The sequence below is a fragment of the Natator depressus genome, chromosome 8, assembly GCF_965152275.1.
Source record: "Natator depressus isolate rNatDep1 chromosome 8, rNatDep2.hap1, whole genome shotgun sequence".
NCBI lineage: Eukaryota > Metazoa > Chordata > Testudines > Cheloniidae > Natator > Natator depressus.
Genome location: NC_134241.1, coordinates 45,861,169 through 45,877,970, shown reverse-complemented (window position 1 = coordinate 45,877,970; position 16,802 = coordinate 45,861,169). Strand labels below are relative to the sequence as shown.

The 16,802-nt window shown below is 46.6% G+C and overlaps 1 protein-coding gene across 1 annotated transcript; it reads left to right on the top strand.

The window, feature by feature from the left end:
* The first annotated feature begins 3,415 nt into the window (after positions 1-3,415).
* On the top strand, positions 3,416-13,902 carry LOC141992830 (dimethylaniline monooxygenase [N-oxide-forming] 2-like). Its single transcript, XM_074962167.1, has 5 exons — positions 3,416-3,547; positions 7,582-7,770; positions 10,617-10,779; positions 12,049-12,191; positions 13,699-13,902. Exons 1-5 carry the CDS (start codon positions 3,416-3,418, stop codon positions 13,900-13,902), a joined length of 831 nt encoding a protein of 276 aa, XP_074818268.1.
* Positions 13,903-16,802: the final 2,900 nt, after the last annotated feature.

Below are 16,802 nucleotides of genomic sequence, written 5' to 3'. Positions count from 1 at the left end.
GCAATTTTCAAGTGGTCCGCAAAAAAAAAAGTTTGAGAACCACTGAAATACACTGTGGACTTGGGGGCGAGAATAGGAAGAAGCAGTTGAAGGAGTTCAAGAAAAGGATATCCCAGGCTCCATGCCTAGCTTATCCTGAGAGAGGGGAAACATTGAAGTGGGTCCCACTGACTAGTGTGACAGCGCTGTACTGCACCAAAAGCATGATATTGATGACAGAGTGACAGTTTAAGCCAGGAAAAACTTCAGTGAAGTAAGAAGAAGTAATCAGATCCTGACGCAGCTTTGCTTGCTACTGTCTGCGCTGTCCAAAATTTTCAGGAACACGTTGGTGGAGAAAGAGCTGTGTTAGCAACTTTTCACCAGTCCACTAGATTTCTGGTTAGTGATAAGATAGAGGGGAACAGTTTCCAGAACTTGTGTTGTAACCTGGACGTTATCTCTGTAGGGAATGCCCTGAGAGAGGTACTGCACCAGAAGCAAGAAACTGCTAACTGCACAGGGGTGAGCTGAAGTTCATGGCTGCAGAGCAGACCCTCAGAGGAGAGGAAGTAACCCTCATGTCAGAACTGCCTGCAACATGGACCAGACACTTCTATTAGGATAAGGAATGTGTGAGAAGTACCCCCTGGCTTATATAGATGGCTGTTCATACCAGCCTGGTGGTAAACCAGTTTCAGGAATAGGCCTACTCTGGGCAAATCAGGGCACTACATGTTGGACCAACAGACCAGTCAGCATGCAGAGATGGCTGGAGTTCTGATTCTGCTACAATTTGTTGCAAGTCATTTTAACAACCTTGTTTTCTGTACCGATTCCACCTGCAAAAGACAGACTCTTTTTTAACAGTAAGAGCATGTGCACATAAGCCCATAGTATAAGTTACCCCAGGTCAGCGTTTCTCAAATGCCGCCACCTTGGCCACATGCCTCCACCAGCGGCTTTTCTTGCAGCCACAGCCTCTTGGGCTGTGACTGGGGGTGGGTGACAAAGCAGCAGCCCCTCCCCCTCCCTGTTGCTCCTGGATGCACCGCCTTGATGTTGGCTGCTGGGGCTGCAAGCAGGGGTTGGGCCTTGCCCCCTTTTGGAGACAGCTGGGGCAAAATGCTAGAGGAGTAGGCAGCTGGTAAGTTCCCCAACTTCCCGGGGTGGTGGGGCTCAGGCTTTGGGCTTCACCCCTGGAGTGATGGGGCGACAGACTCTGGCTGCCTGGCTTCAGGCTCCATCCCTGTCCCCTGGCTACAGGGCTTCAGACTCTGGTCCCCCACTATCTGCCAACCCCAATTCCATTGCCCCTGGCCCCTACTGCCTACCCTCACTCCCCCATACAGGGCTTAATTAATTTGTCCCCAGATTTGCCAGGGATCAGTAAGTCTTCGGTGAAAAGTGATACTTTTATGTTTGTTAATGTCACTTTTTACAACAGATTTACTAGCTAGCAATAAATAAATTACAGTGAATTGCACATGTATATTTATTTGTTTTTCCTAAAGCTAATTAAGTATTTTAGGGAAAAGTGTGAGAGCGGCCACCAGCAAGAGTTGGTGGCTGCGCTCTGAGGCCACCAAAAAATTTGTCCTGAGAACCCCTGCCCTAGGTTCAAAGCAAACCTTGCCACAGACCAGGGGTCTCAAACTCAAATGACCACGAGGGCCACATGAGGACTAGTACATTGGCCCGAGGGCCGCACCACTAACCACCCCCCGTGCTGCCCCGGCCCTGCCCCCACTCCACCCCTTCCATGAAGCCCCGCCCCTGTCTTGACTTTTCCCGCCCCTTCCCTGCCTCCATTCCAACCCTTTCCCTGAAATCCCCACCCCAACTCTGTCCCCTCCCTGCCCCCAGGGGGTGCAGGAGGGGTGCAGGGTACAGCAGGAGGTCAGGGTGCAGGGTGCGGCAGGCGGCTCAGGGCAGGAGGTTGGGGTGCAGGAGGGGTGCGGGGTGCAGCAGAGGGCTCAGGGCAGGGGGTTGGGTGCAGGAGGTGTGCGGAGTGTGGCAGGGGGCTCAGGGAAGGGGGTCGGGGAATGGGGTGGAGCAGGGGGTCAGGGTGCGGCAGGCGGCTCAGGGCAGGGGGTTGGGGTACAGGAGGGGTGCGGCAGGGGGCTTAGGGCAGGGGGTCGGGGTGCAGGAGGGTTGTGGGGTGCAGCAGGGGGCTCAGGGCAGGGGGTGCGGCTGCAGGAGGGGTTCGGGGGCCGGGGCCGGCCCAGCGCGCACTGGGGGCAGGGCAGGCTCCCAGCCTGCCTGCCTGCCCTGCCCCCGCGCCACTCCAGGAAGCGGCCGGGACTTGGGGGGGGGCACAGAGGTCTGTGTGTTGCCCTGGCCACTCCTCCAGGTACCTCCCCCGAAGCTTCCATTGGCCGCGGTTCCCCATTCCCGGCCAATGGGAGCTTTGGGAGAGATACCTTGAGGAGCGGCCGGGGCAACACACAGACCCCTGTGCCCCCGCCTCCCCCCCCAGGTCCCGGCAGCTTCCTGGAGCGGCGCAGGGGCAGGGAGGGAGGGATCCTGCCCTGTCCCCGGTGCACGCCGAGCCGGAGCCGCTCTAGGTAAATGCTGGGGGCCGTGGGGAGCTGGCAGGCCGCAGAAAATAACCCCGCAGGCCACATGTTTGAGACTCCTGCCACAGACCCTGGGATGCCTTTTCATGATATGGAAAGCTCCAAACCTTAACTGATTTTTTCCAGCAAGGGAAAGTATAGATTGCTAAGTAAACTGCACAGAGATAGAAAGACCAGGTAAGCCATTTCAATCACTGGTGTGAGTTAACTTTGCCATTTGATTACTGATTGTACTCATGCACTGATTGTACTCGCACTGATTGTACTCATGTTTGACCAGTTGCTGTTCTCCTATTAGTCTCCCTTTAGTTAACCACTTGTAGTCTGTGTTATTGTTAACTCCTTGAATTGGCTAGCTTGATTTATATTAGGGAGACAAGGTGGGTGAGGTAATATCCTTTATTGGACCAACTTCTGTTGGCTGAGAGAGAGAAGCTTTCAAGCTACACTGAGCTCTTCTTCAGGTCTGGAAAAGGTGCTCAGAGTGTTGCAGCTAAATACCAGATTGAACATTGTAATTTCAATCTAATTCTCATGTTGCTTAGTACTTCAGGGAAGCGTATGAAAGAGTTAACCTTCTAGTTGTTTATGCTCTCGAATAAAAGTTTTTAAACTTCCCCAAATTGGTTTTCTCTGCTCAAGTGGCGATGAGGTAAAAACAACCTTAATTAAAGGGACTTTAATTAAATATTAATTAAAATATTTGACTGAAGTCCTCAAAAGCCTGTTGTTGCTACAGCCCTCCGTTGGCAAACTCAGGTAAGGCAGTGTGAAGACTGGGCTTGGATGATGAGAATGGAAGCTGAACTACTCAGGGATGGATTGACTCTGCTTTATTCTCCCCAACACAGAAGTCTATGGCAAAAAGAGTTGCAGTTATTGGAGCAGGGGCCAGCGGCCTAACAGCCCTTAAATGTTGTTTAGATGAAGGACTCCAACCAACATGCTTTGAGAGAAGTGAAGACATCGGGGGACTGTGGCGGTTCCAGGTAAGTTGAGTTTGTCTCCAAGGTCTTGCATTATAGACAGCATAGTAAGCCAAGGAGTTCGGAATACTCCAGTTCTTCCTGCACAACTAGACATGTCCCTTCTGAAATAGAAATGAGCAGCGAGATTACTGACTACACTGAAAAATGCCTATTCTCCATGGGGCAATACACACAGCAGTGTTGTTCCTCAAATCAGAGTGGGCTTCCCATACAAAGGAGACTGCTTGCTGCATGACTTTTCTCGGCGTATACCTTTTTAATATCATAAATGAAGGAGGGAAGAGAGGATTCTGGGGATAAGTGAGATCCACCAATGCCCAAGAACCATGCCATTACGGGAAGTGAACTGAGTAAGGTATGCCTACTAGGGCTGGTCAAACATTTTCTATCAATATGGGTTTTTCAAAGGAAAATTGGGGGTTTGACTGTGGTGGTGATCAACGGCAAGGATGAAGCAGTGAGATGGCATTCAAAGGGATTTAAAAAAAATACCAAGGTTTATTTTAAATTAAAAAGGGCAGGGGGAGGGAGCACCACCAGGAATACCTTCCATAACACAACTCCAGCAGGCCCAGCTTCCTCCAGATGACACTTCCCACTGCAACTCTGACTACCAGCTGGAAGACAGGGAGTTTTACAAAGGGCTTCACCACCCAGAATCCTTTTCAGGCAATGGGGAAGTCTCCACCTGGTCTCTCTGGGTGATTGACAGCCCATCCAGCCAATCAGCTCTTTCCCTCACTCCTTACTTTCTAGGCGCTTCACCCCATCACATTCACTAAATGATTTGTTGTGAAAGTGTCATGGGAAGCAGGGAGGAGAAAAAGCACTTTCCAGCAAACTCTAATGCATACCTTATTGGCATTAACCTAGGAGGGTCATGTGGCTAGAGCATAGGCATGGGAGTCAGGATGTTGGAGTTTTGATCCCTGCTCTCCTGCACATTTCCTGTGTGATCATGCTTTGCCTCCATTTCCCCACCAGTTACAATAATAGAATCATAGAAATGTCGGGTTGGAAGGGACCTTAAGAGATCATCAAGTCCAGCCCCTTTTGCTGAGGCAGGATCAAGTAAACCTAGACTGTCCCCGACAGGTGTTTGTCCAACACATTCTTAAAAACTCTAACGATGGGGATTCCACAACCTCCATGGAAAGCCTATTCCAGCACTTAAGTATGCTTATAGTTAGAAAGTTTTTCCTACTATCTAACCTAAATTTCCCTTTCAGCAGATCTAAGTCCATTACAACTTGTCCTACCTTCAGTGGACATGGAGAACAATTGCTCCATGTCTTCTTTATAACAGCCCTTAACATATTTGAAGGCTGTTATTAGGTCCCCCGCTCAGTCGTCTTTTCTCAAGACTAAACATGACCAGTTTTTTAAATCTTTCCTCACAGGTCAGGTTTTCTAAACCATTGATCATTTTTGTTTCCTCTCCTCTGGATTCTCCCCAATTTGGGCATATTTTTCCTAACGTGTGGTGCCCAGAATTGGACACACTACTCCAACTGAGGCCTCACCAATGCCAAGTACAGTAAGACTTACTTACTTATGGCACTCCTGTTAATTCATCCCAGAATATTAGATTTTTTTTCACAGCTGCATCACATTGTTGACTCATATTCAATTTGTGAACCCTAGATCCTTTTCAGCAGTATTACCACCTAGCCAGTTATTCTCCACTTTGTAGTTTGCCATTTGGTATTTCCTTCCTAAATGAAGTACCTTGTACTTGTCTTTATTGAATTTCACCTTGTTAATTTCAGACCAATTCTCCAGTTTGTTAAGATCGTGTTGAATTCTACTCATGTCCTTCAAAGTGCTTTCACCCCTCCCAGTTTGATGGCATCTGCAAATTTTATAAGCATACTATCCCCTCTGTTATTCTAATCATTAATGAAAATATTGAATAATACCAGAGCCAGGACTGACCCCTTAAAGATCCCACTAGATAGACCCTCCCAGTTTGACAGCACACCATTTATAACTTCTCTTTGAGTATGCCACTTCATAGCAATTTAATTTCGATCACATTTCCCTAGGTTGCTTATGAGAATGTCATGTGGGACTGAGTCAAAAGCCTTACTAAAATCAAGATATATCATGACTATGCTTGCCCCCTATCTGCTAAGCCAGTAATCATGTTAAAGATGAAAATTTTAAGTTGGTTTGGTATGATTTGTTCTTGACAAATCCATGCTGGTTTTTCCTTATAACCCTATTATCCTCTAGATGCTTACAAATTGATTGTTTAAACATTTGTTTCAGTATCTTTCTTGATATCAAAGGTAGGCTGACCAGTCTATAATTCCTACGGTCATCTTTGTTTCCCTTTTTAAAGATAGGTACTACATTTGCCCTTCTCCAGTCCTCTGGGACCTGACCTGTCCTCCATGAGTTCTGAAAGATAATTGCTAATGGTTCTGAGATTGCTTCAGCTAGTTCCTTAAGTACCCTTGAATGAATTCCATTAGGTCCTGCTGACTAGACAACATGTAACTTTATTGAAATATGCTTTAACCCGTTCTTTCCCTGTTTCGGCTTGAATTCCTTCCCCCTTGATGATGATAATCGTTCTGAATATCTGGACACCATTAACCTTTTTAGCAAAGACTGAAGCAAAATAGGCATTGGACACCTCAACCATTTTGATGTCATCAGTTATTAGCAATCTTTTCTCACTAAGTAGAGAACCTACATTTTCCTTCATCTTTCTCTTGCTCCTAGTGTATTTAAAGAACCTCTTCTTATTGCCTTTTATGTCCCTTGCTATATGTAACTCATTTTGTGCCTTTTCTGATTTTGTCCCTTCATGCTTGTGCTATTCTTTTGTACTCCTCTTTAACAATGAGGATAATATTTCCCTACCTTCCAGGAGTGATATGAGGTTTTATTTTTTAATGGTCATGCAATACTGAGATCCTTGAATGAAAGTGAAAAGTCGCAAATATCCATGTCCTGTCGGTATGCCCCGGGGGACATTCCTTCTTAGCTTCAAACATGGAGGTCAGTTCACCTCTTAAAACATGAATAATAACTAGGCATGTTGTTTATATCCAGAGATATTGGTTTCCACTACGTAAGGGGCCCTTTCTCTGTTTTCCTGTGCTTTGGAGGGCTGCAAATGACTTTTACAATCTAGAAAACTCTAGCTAAAACAAAATATCTGTCTTGATTTCATTCTAAAGGTGATCATTGTAAGTATATTCTACGTGAGATACAGTAGCTACCACCTGGTTGAATAAGATTTCTGAGACAGTAATGCAGCACAGCCAAATTGTTTGGAATATTTAGTATCTATCAGCTGGAAGCCCTAGTGAACAATATTGCTCTTTACTTTCAGGAAGGCATAGTTTTGAGGGGAATTTCAAATCCCACAGGATACATGTGAGCTTGAAAATTCCTGACCTTCACCTGTAGTGGTTTAAGTCCTGTTGAGTACTACCCCTGTAAGATTGGATTGGGGGAAGGGGGGTTGAATGACTATTTTTGTCAAGAATGATATAAGGAGTTTTCAGAATTCTTATATAATGGAGGGGGTGGGGGACAACATAAATCCCTGTTCAGCTATTGACAAATTCTCCCAATGACTCCAATTTTTCTCTCTGTTGTAAACATATGGTGCCCACAATCTTGACTGAAATCTTCAGGTTTCGCTCCATTTCCAAGGGTAGTATTCACAGCTAAAGGTGAACAGCGTCCATTGAAACAAAACTCCCATTCCCTCTAAAACATCACACACATCACATCCAAGCCAGACAGGTTTAGAAATGTTTGCTCATTCTTTTTTGCATTGCTTCTTCCCTTCTGGGTCCCAGCTGGGCCTGGAATTGGAAGTGGTGAAATGTTGTAAGCATGTCTGTCCTCATAAAATTTGCAGCCTAGATTTTCAGATTTGTGAAACAGGTTGAGTTAAGCATCTCGACTTTGGGATGTTTTTATGTCAAGCAAACTTGAACGGTGAACCTTTTTTGTATTGCCTCCGGACTAATTATTTGAAACTCCTGTCCTGGTTTTGTTGTTTCCTGCAGGAGTGTGATACGGATTGGAAAGCCAGTATTTATAAATCTGTGACCATTAACACCTCCAAGGAAATGATGGGTTACAGCGATTTCCCCATCCCAGAGGACTACCCCAACTACATGCACAACAGCAAAGTCATGGACTACTTCAGAATGTACGCCGAGCATTTTGATCTTCTCCGATACATACGCTTTCAGGTAAGAAATGACATCTCTTTGGGGGTGTGGAAGTCAAGTGCAGCCCTGGGGGCTAACTGCTCCCCCTCATCCCAATAAAATACCACCCATTTGATGACCTTGCAGGGGATGCTGCGATATATCACACATGGCATTATGTGACACGGTCACCAAACAACGTCTTGTGTGGTGATATTTCAGCAAAACTTAATTACATCAGCTCTCCTGGAAGGCTGGATAGTAGTAATAGATAGCACGTCTAGAGCTACTCGAAAAGATTTTCCTGCGCTGCTCCTCTGTCAAGTTGTCCTGCAGTGGTTCATGAGCATGAGTACCAACCTCAGAACAACTGTTAAGTAGCAGGGCACAAGCCCCAAACTGGCTGTGAGGTCTATACTTAGATTTCATCAACCATGTATCAAGTGTAAACTCCTCAGGCATTTTAACAGCCTTAACATGGAGCCACAGACAGTCCCCTTGGGTACTCCGATCTATCTTGCCACCTAGGCAAGCTTGCCTTTTGCCTTCCACCAAAAATCAGAACAATATTCAGGTAACTCCCTGGATCAGTCACTTACCCCAGGTCAGTTGCACCTTCGATCTCACACCAAAGCCAACATTTGTAGCCAATCCTATAACAAACTATCTAAAGATTTATTAACTAGGAAAAGGAAATAGTTATTTACAAGGTTAAAGCTGGTAAACGTAGACACACAAATAAGTTTCAAAAAGTAATAGAAGCTTTTATGATAAACAAGCTTGATATGGCCTTTAGAGCTAAGCCAGGCCTGGGGATCTTTTGCTCATGCGTAGTAATCCTTGCCCTTCAGAGACCAAGAAGCATAAAAGACAGTTCCTCCTTGTTAGGGTTTTTTATTCCTTCCCTCTTCTGTGTTGAGTTGCAGATTCAGCTGTTGGAAGAAATTCAATTGCACAGCTCTTCATTAGGGAGAGTAATTAACACAGTCTTTTGTCCTCTGATGTTCCACAATGGTTTTTCTGGTTTTGATGGGTCTTCGTTTGATGGGCAGGGCATAACACCTCCTGTAGGAAATTTGTATTTCAGTCTCATTAATAGTTCTCTCCTGTCTGGTGATTTACAGTTACAGAGCAAACACTAAATATTACCTTATGACATGGAATACGGATGTTATAAGTGAGATGAATGCAGGCAGCAACTTGCAAGCTTTCAATAAAATCCAAGCACTAAACACATTCTTGTAATTCGAATACCTATTTTAACAATACTAACACACGGGTGAGCCAGACTGGTTTCCAGCTATGCATCTGTCAGTGTTCAGTTGGCCTCGGGGCCTTGGCCTGAGCAGGCACCTGGTCTGCCAGCGTCACACCCCCCAAAAAAACTTCAATGACAAATAACTTTTCTGATGAGCAGTGAAAACCAAGCCCCAGACCAATTGCGGTCATCAACAATTCCATGACACAGTCCCCAAGAGCAAGTTGTTAGCTCTGATGTCCTGAATTACTCACATTCTCCTTACCCTCCCTTAATTGCCGTTTTAATTGGATGCACTTACTTTCTTCACTTCTTGTGCTGTTGCCTCATTGTTTGCTTGTGCAATGTTAGATAGTTGCTGCATTTCACCCCCCAACAGGGTGTGCTTCGGCAGGGGGTGAAGGGGATCCTGCAATTTTAACGTTGGTGAAGCACTTAGTAGTGGTATGATTAGTAGTAATGACCTATCCAGCCTTGCATGCCGAGTGTGAGTCTCCCACTGCCCATGCAAATGATGAGGCTGCAGAAATTGCAACTCACCATGTTTTACAAAGAAACCTCAGCCTTGACATAGCTTTGGGGTTGCACACCCTTCAGATGTACTACTTCTGCACGTGAGCCCCCATTTTTCAGGGCTTGTATGACAGATACTTACCACATGCAGTATCTTGGGGGACTGTTGTATTAACTTCCAGAATGTTACCTGTACATGTTATCTAGATTTCTGTGAGCCAAGGAATGTCATCTGGCTGATTGGGCAGGTCTACCAAACTCTGTCCAGGACCTAGAATCAAGGAGTGGGTGGGTAATTATGAAGTCCCAGGAGCTGTAAATAGCTCCAGCAAAGAACCAGCCACTCGGGTGGTTTTCATACACTGGTTCAAGTCAGGCTCAAGAGAGCCAGGAATCAGAGCTTGGGATATAGAGGGCCAGCTTGACTTGATAGAGAAGCCTTCATTTTAATCCAACAAACGGATGTGACCTTATGTACAAGAGTGGACCAAACCCATAGAAAGGACTGGAATCTGCCAGGACTGATGGGGAAACGGGCAAGCTTAAATATGCATTTAGACTCTTTTAGTTATTTTATATTTACTCTGTAATGCATGTACCCTAAAATAAATGTACTCTGCTTTGAAAGAGCTCTCTGGTTACTGATAACCGCTGGCATATGCTGGTCATAGACCCTGGAGAGGGAGCAAAGCGCAAGGGCTGGTCTTTAGTCAGACCTGCGGAGAGAGAGACACAGGGAAGTGCAGACGGGCTGTAGCCTAAAGTTCATGGTTTCTAGGAAGGACGCGGGTCTCTTCCCAGAGGGAGGTGACATGGGGTATTCCTTGAGCAGCCCATGAAGGGGGGTGTCAAAGGTTCAGTTACCCCAAAACTGTGATGGCTGGTACCCGGTATATTAGTACACGTATACTGGTTTCCCTGTACTTTTCTCCATGCCTCCAGCTATGCCTGCGTAAGCTGTCATTCAGACAGTTCTCCTTTGCCTGACTGGCTTTGGGTATGTGGCTTCTTCTTTGGGTATGTGGTATCTTGGCTTTCTCATACCGCATGCTTCAGCATGAATAGAGGAACAAAATAAAGCCAAACCAAAGTAAGGGGCTGTCTGCTTTTCTTCTAGACAAGTGTGCTCAGTGTAAGAAAATGCTCCGATTTTTCCACCACTGGCCAGTGGGATGTTATCACAGAGACAGTTGGGAAGCAGAATTCGGCCATCTTCGATGCCATTTTGGTTTGCACTGGCCACCACATAGATCCTTACTTACCCCTGGAATGCTTCCCAGGTCAGTGGATACTAAGTATCAAGTCTCGTGGTGATTGGGATGTGACCTGCTCTAACTGGGAATGAACGGGCTGCAGTGGTTGAGATAAGGGGGCTATTTAGGGTGGCTGCGCAGCCCTAGAGCTTGTGAATCTTTTGAAAGGAATTCAGCTCATGGACTCAGACTTTAAGGCTAGAAGGGACCATCTTGATCCTCCTGTCTGACCTCCTGCACATTGCAGGCTACAAAACCTCACCCACCCACTCTTGTAATAGACCCTTAACCTCTGGCTGAGTCACTGAAGTCCTCAAATCATGAAGTAAAGACTTCAAGTTACAGAGAATTCACCATTTACACTAGTTTAAACCTGCAAGTGACCCGTGCCCCACGCTGCAGAGGAAGGCGAACCCCCTCCCCCCAGGGTCTCTGCGAATCCCAACCCCAAATATGGTGATCAGTTAGACCCTGAGCATGTGGGCAAGACCCACCAGGAAGATACCTGGGAAAGAATTCGCTGTAGTAACTCAGAGTCCTCCCCATCTAGTGTCCCATCTCCAGCAGTTGGGGATTTTTGCTACCGGCAGTCACCAATGAGCCAGATGCCATTGTGAGCTCACATATCATATCATCCCTCCATACACTTATCAAGCTCAATCTTGAAGCCAGTTAAGTCTTTTGCCCCCACTGCTCCCTTTGGGAGGCTGTTCCAGAACTTCACTCTTCAGATGGTTAGAAATCTTCACCTCATTTTGAGCCAAGTCAAACTATAGAGGGAGGCAGGGTCAGTAGAAGCACACCCTCCTCATGTATATTGTCCTTCCCTAGGACTTGTCCCATTTTGTGCCAAGGGCAAAAATCTTTGAATCCTTAACCCAAAAGCAACATCCAGTTAGAAGGGCTCTGCTCCTGGAAACTGAAGGAGCTGGGATGGGAGAGATGGATTCCAAGCCTTTGAACCAGAAACAAAGTTTTGGGTGCCCACGTCTCTGGGCAACATCCAGCTATAGTTAGGTCTGAGAGAAGTTTTGGTTATGGCCTGCTGCTCTCCTCCCTCTGGGCATCTAGACCTGCTGTGTGTGGATCTAAAAACCATACACACACCCTCGTAATGACCCTAGAGATACTGTTGTCCCTTATGGAGACATTCCCTTATCCAGAGCCTCTCCATGGACTTTCTCACACCCTCTCCAGGCACTGGAGATGCATCTTGGCCAGGTGTAGAAGTGCTCTTTTTTTATATAATGACTTCCTGGCTGAGGTTTCACCTTCTGGTTTCTTCTCCCCTTGCAGGTGTAGAGAAGTTTAAAGGAAAAATAATGCACAGCCGGGAATACAAGTATCCAGAAGAATTTCGGGACAAGAGAATAGTTGTGGTTGGCTTGGGAAATTCTGGAGTAGACATTAGTTTGGATCTCAGTCACACAACCAAACAGGTACTGTTGGCTATCACCTTCCAGCAATTTTAGCCTCACAGGTTGGATGGTGCTGAGGTGTTTTATTTAGCTACTGGGTATGAATAAGACTCGTTCTTATCCGAGTCTCTGCTCAAGACTTTTCTTCCTATTCTGCCTCTGATATGACTGCACAAGTTCCATTCGCAGTGAATCTTCATCTTGCATCATGTAAGGACAGTACTATACAGTAATGGCCCAACGATATAATTGCAAGCTGTAGAGCTAAATTTATTCCCGATGTACACCATGTGTGCCCAGCCCAGCCCCATGCTAATAGTGCATGCAACTCATTATGTACCCACTGCCATGCAAATGGTAAGAAGGCAGAAATTGTAACTGGTCTATCTTTACAAATACATCTCAGCCTTAAAGTCACTTTAGTGCGTAACACAGCTTGGACCCAACCTGAGTCCCACTGAAGTCAGTGGAAAGGCTCCCACTGACTTCAGTGAGCTTCGGATCAGGGTCTACTGTAAGAGGCAGTGTTTTGGACCATTGCTGTAGGATACCAAATGACCTCTTAAGGTCTTCAGATTGCAATTTACGTCCAGGAAGCTGTAAGTAAAAGAAAAGGGGCAGTGTTCTAAACCAAAGTGATTTCAGATATTCAGTATGGCTTATTGTCCCCTTGTTTGATTCCCAGAACTACCACAGACATTCGCTAGGGTTCCCCCATACTGGGAAAGAGAAGCATAGCTCCTAAGGAATTCCTGGGCATTTATTTGGGAAAACTGATTTAGCTATAGCCACACTTAAAAGAGGGAGTAACAAATTGGAGCAAAATTCTACTGTTGGGTCCGCTCAGTGGATCTCCTCTCTGCTGCTGTGCTCACCCTAATTCTGTAGGAGATCCACAGTCAGAATTACTGGGTGAATCTGAGAGAAGAATTTTGTCCTTAGTCTTTTAAAATGGGCCCAATTCTGCAGTGTCCTAATCTTTACTTAGCCATCTCAATGAGAGTCTTCCCTAAGCAAGTGGCAAGCAGAAATTACTGTCTGATATGCAAAACCTGTTCATCTTACTGTTACCGTATCCCACCTCCCTCCCTTTCCATGTGTCTCTTTCATTCACTGGTCATGTGTTGTCCTCATTCTAAACTGCAAGCTCTCTGGAGTGAAAACTGTCTTCATCACCTTTGTTTGTACAGTACCTAGCGCAAGAGAGCCCAGATCCTTGAGTTGGGCCCCAAGGCAGCACTGGAATACAAATGATGATAATAAATTAATTCAGTGGGATTTTTGCCTGAAGAAGGACTGTAGGATTGGATCCATTTTGTCTTTTTGAGTGTGTGTGTGTAAAACATATTTATTTTTATTCACATACAAAGAGAGGCCAGGCCATCGCACCATGATATCCCCAAATGATACTACTTCCTTAGCAATGAAACTAACCCCAAGTAGCCTGCACCTCGCAAGCAGAAAGGTACAAGCACAGAACAAAGACCAAAAGCCCTGACCTGTTGCATTTCTGCATCTCTTCCGGCAGGTATTTCTCAGCACCAGGACAGGTGCCTGGGTGGTGAATCGCGTCTCTGACAATGGCTTCCCGCTCGACGTGGTACACTTCACACGCTTTAAAAATCTGTTGCGCCACATCATTCCTTTGTACCTGATGAACCGGTGGGGGGAGAACAAACTGAATGCGAGGTTTAACCATGAAAACTATGGACTGAAACCTCAGTTCAGGTAACGCCTCTGTTTCAGGACTCTCCCAGCCATGGGCATTTTATGGGTAAAATTTTCCAAAACTCCTAAGTGACTTAGTTTCTTAAGTCCCATTTTCAAAAGTGACTTAGGCACTTTAGAGCCAAAGTCTCACTGAAAGTCAATGGGATTTTAGGTTTTAGGGTGCATTTGGATCACGTTTTCCAGCTTTTCCTCACAACCATGAGGGCTAGAGACTTACTTTTTCTTAAGAAAAGCTGAGGTGCCCGCCTGATCACTTAACTCCTGCAGCTTGAGCTTGTAGAAAAACCTCTAATATCATGAGACTCGCAATAAAATCACAAGACCTGGCGACACTGTAACATGTGACTTTGCACTTCAAGCTGGGGAGGTAATTCCCAGCTCAAGTAGAGGTACCCGCGCTAGCTCTGGTCAAATTACCACACTAAAAATAGTGTCACCTCAGCAGTGGGAGGGGCTGGTCACGTGAGCATGTGCATAGTGTCTTGTTCTTGTACTCGGCGTGGTTGAATGAGGCCTCACAAACTTCCTGTGAGGGAGATGAGTGGTGCTGTTCCCATTTCACAGGCTGGTAAAATGATGCCCACAGGGCGAAGATCCATAGCCCGGGACAGGAATGCTCACAGACTTTGCAGCTCAAGTCCATCCCTCACAGACTTTTAAGTTTCTTACCCAAGGTCAGAAAGCAAGACACTGGCTGAGCCAGGAGCAGAAATCCGGAGTCCTCTCTCTAAATTCCCTGCACTAAGCACTAGACAACTAACATGTCTACAAGAACTTGGGCAGAGAAGTTCAAAGCCCCCCAAGGGGGTTAGGCACTCTACCCCTTGGGCACAGGGTATGGCACAGAGTGGCCAGCCACTGTAAGTGAAGTGGGTCCACTCCCCTGAAGACTGAGCCTGGGCCCAAATGAGGGGCAGGATGACGCTGGAGTTAAGAGCAAGAAGAAAGCTGCAGAGAGGGAAGAATGTGGCAAATGGGCAGCTCCAGAAAGGAGCTAGGATAGGCCCTGGGGCAAGGCCAGGCTCCTGGGAGGTGGCCCATGGCTTGTGTCTCCAGAAATAAAGAACCAGAAGTAACAGGAGGAAGCTGCTTGGAACCCGTTGGAAAGAAGGTAGCACCACGGAGTGGCAGATACGGACTGGGAAAGACTGTGATTACCCTGGGATGGGAGGCTATCATTTTAATTGACTTTCACTGGCAAAGGAACAATGAGGGTCTTTGCCCAGGAAGAGGGAGTTGAGTCCCTGAAGAACTCAGTGCAGAGAAGTGGGACATTAAGGTTTGCTTGAAGATTGTGGACAGTTATTTGAAAGACTAGTAAATAAACCTACACATAGGTGCTTTCTGTGCTAAAATGGTGTCGGAGTAGTAAGTGTCGGGACCCTCAACCAGCAGATGGTGCTCAGGGACAGCTGCGCCCTGCGACAGGGTGCCTAATAAATCTAGGTACCTTTGACCATTCTAGCCTTAGCATATGCCTACACTGCAAGCACAGGTGTGGCTGTAGCCCAGGTAGGCATACTCATGCTAGCTTTAATCTAGCACGCAGATGTAACGACGGTAGTGAAGATATGGCAGAAAAGGCTTCAGGACAGGCTAGCTAGCAACCTGAGTAAGCACCCAAAATAAGTAAGAGTGCAATCCTGTGTCACCCTGCTTTCATTGCTGTTGTTACTTGTGCTGTGTCTACACTGCCATCGGGAGGTGTGATTGCAGCTCAGGCGGGCAGATCTGAGATAGCTTTGCTCTAGCTAGATCATTGCAAGCAATGGAAGGGAAGAATGTGGGAAAAGGATGGGTAGCAATAGCAATGTTGCCATGGCAGTGGGGGCAGTGAAGGGGCTAGCCTTCTGAGTACAACCCCCACCCCAGGTACATATTTGAGTGGGTTGCTGGTACTGCTACCCCGCATTCCTGAAGCTACCCCAGTATTATTACATTAGTGAGCTTTGAGTTTGCTCGAGCAAAGCTAGCTCAGGTATCTCTACGAGTCCTGCAATTCCACATCTCAACTGCAGCATAGATCTACCGGACAGGTAGAACAGGTATAGCTACTCACACTGCAATCAGACCTTCTCTTGAGTCTCCACCGTTCTAACCCAGCACAGCCTATTCACACTCAGTTCTCTCCTCCTTCCTGACCTTACAGGTTTCTCAGCAAGTACCCGATTGTGGGGGACGACCTGCCCAATGCCATCGTTTCTGGCCGGGTGCTGATGAAGCCCAACGTGAAGGAGTTCACCGACACGGCTGTGATTTTTGAGGACGGGAGCCGGGAGGAGAACATCGACATCGTGCTCTTTGCCACAGGATACAACTTCTCCTTTCCCTTCTTGGAGGAGAACATTCTCAAAGTCAACAACAACCGTGTCCCCCTGTATAAGTTTGTCTTCCCTCCACGCCTGGAGAAGCCCACGCTGGCTATCATCGGCCTCCTCCAGCCACTAGGGGCCATCATGCCCATTGCAGAGCTTCAAACTCGCTGGGCCACCAGGGTCTTTAAGGGTAAGGAAAATGGGCACCAGAGGTTCTCCACTTGTCACTCTGCTAACACTTCCCAGCAGCATTCCATACATTTCTCAGCATCTCCCATACTTACAGTGACAAGCCCAGTCTGAGAACCTATATAGACCGGCATAGACCCAATGCGAGGCTGATTTGAAGGAGGAGGCTGAAATCCATGCTTGATAGTGCCCAATGGGCAGGGTGTCAGATCAAGAGAGGCAATGTGGCCTGGCTAGAGTGGTGGCCAGGGACTCAGGAATGCTGGGTTCCATTCCAGCCCTGTCAGTGACCTGGGGCATGTCATTTCATCTCTCTGGGGTGGAGTTTCCCCCTTTGCAAAATGTAACAATGAAAAGTGCTGTGTAAGAGCTATTGTTGTTACAGATGTCAGTGAGG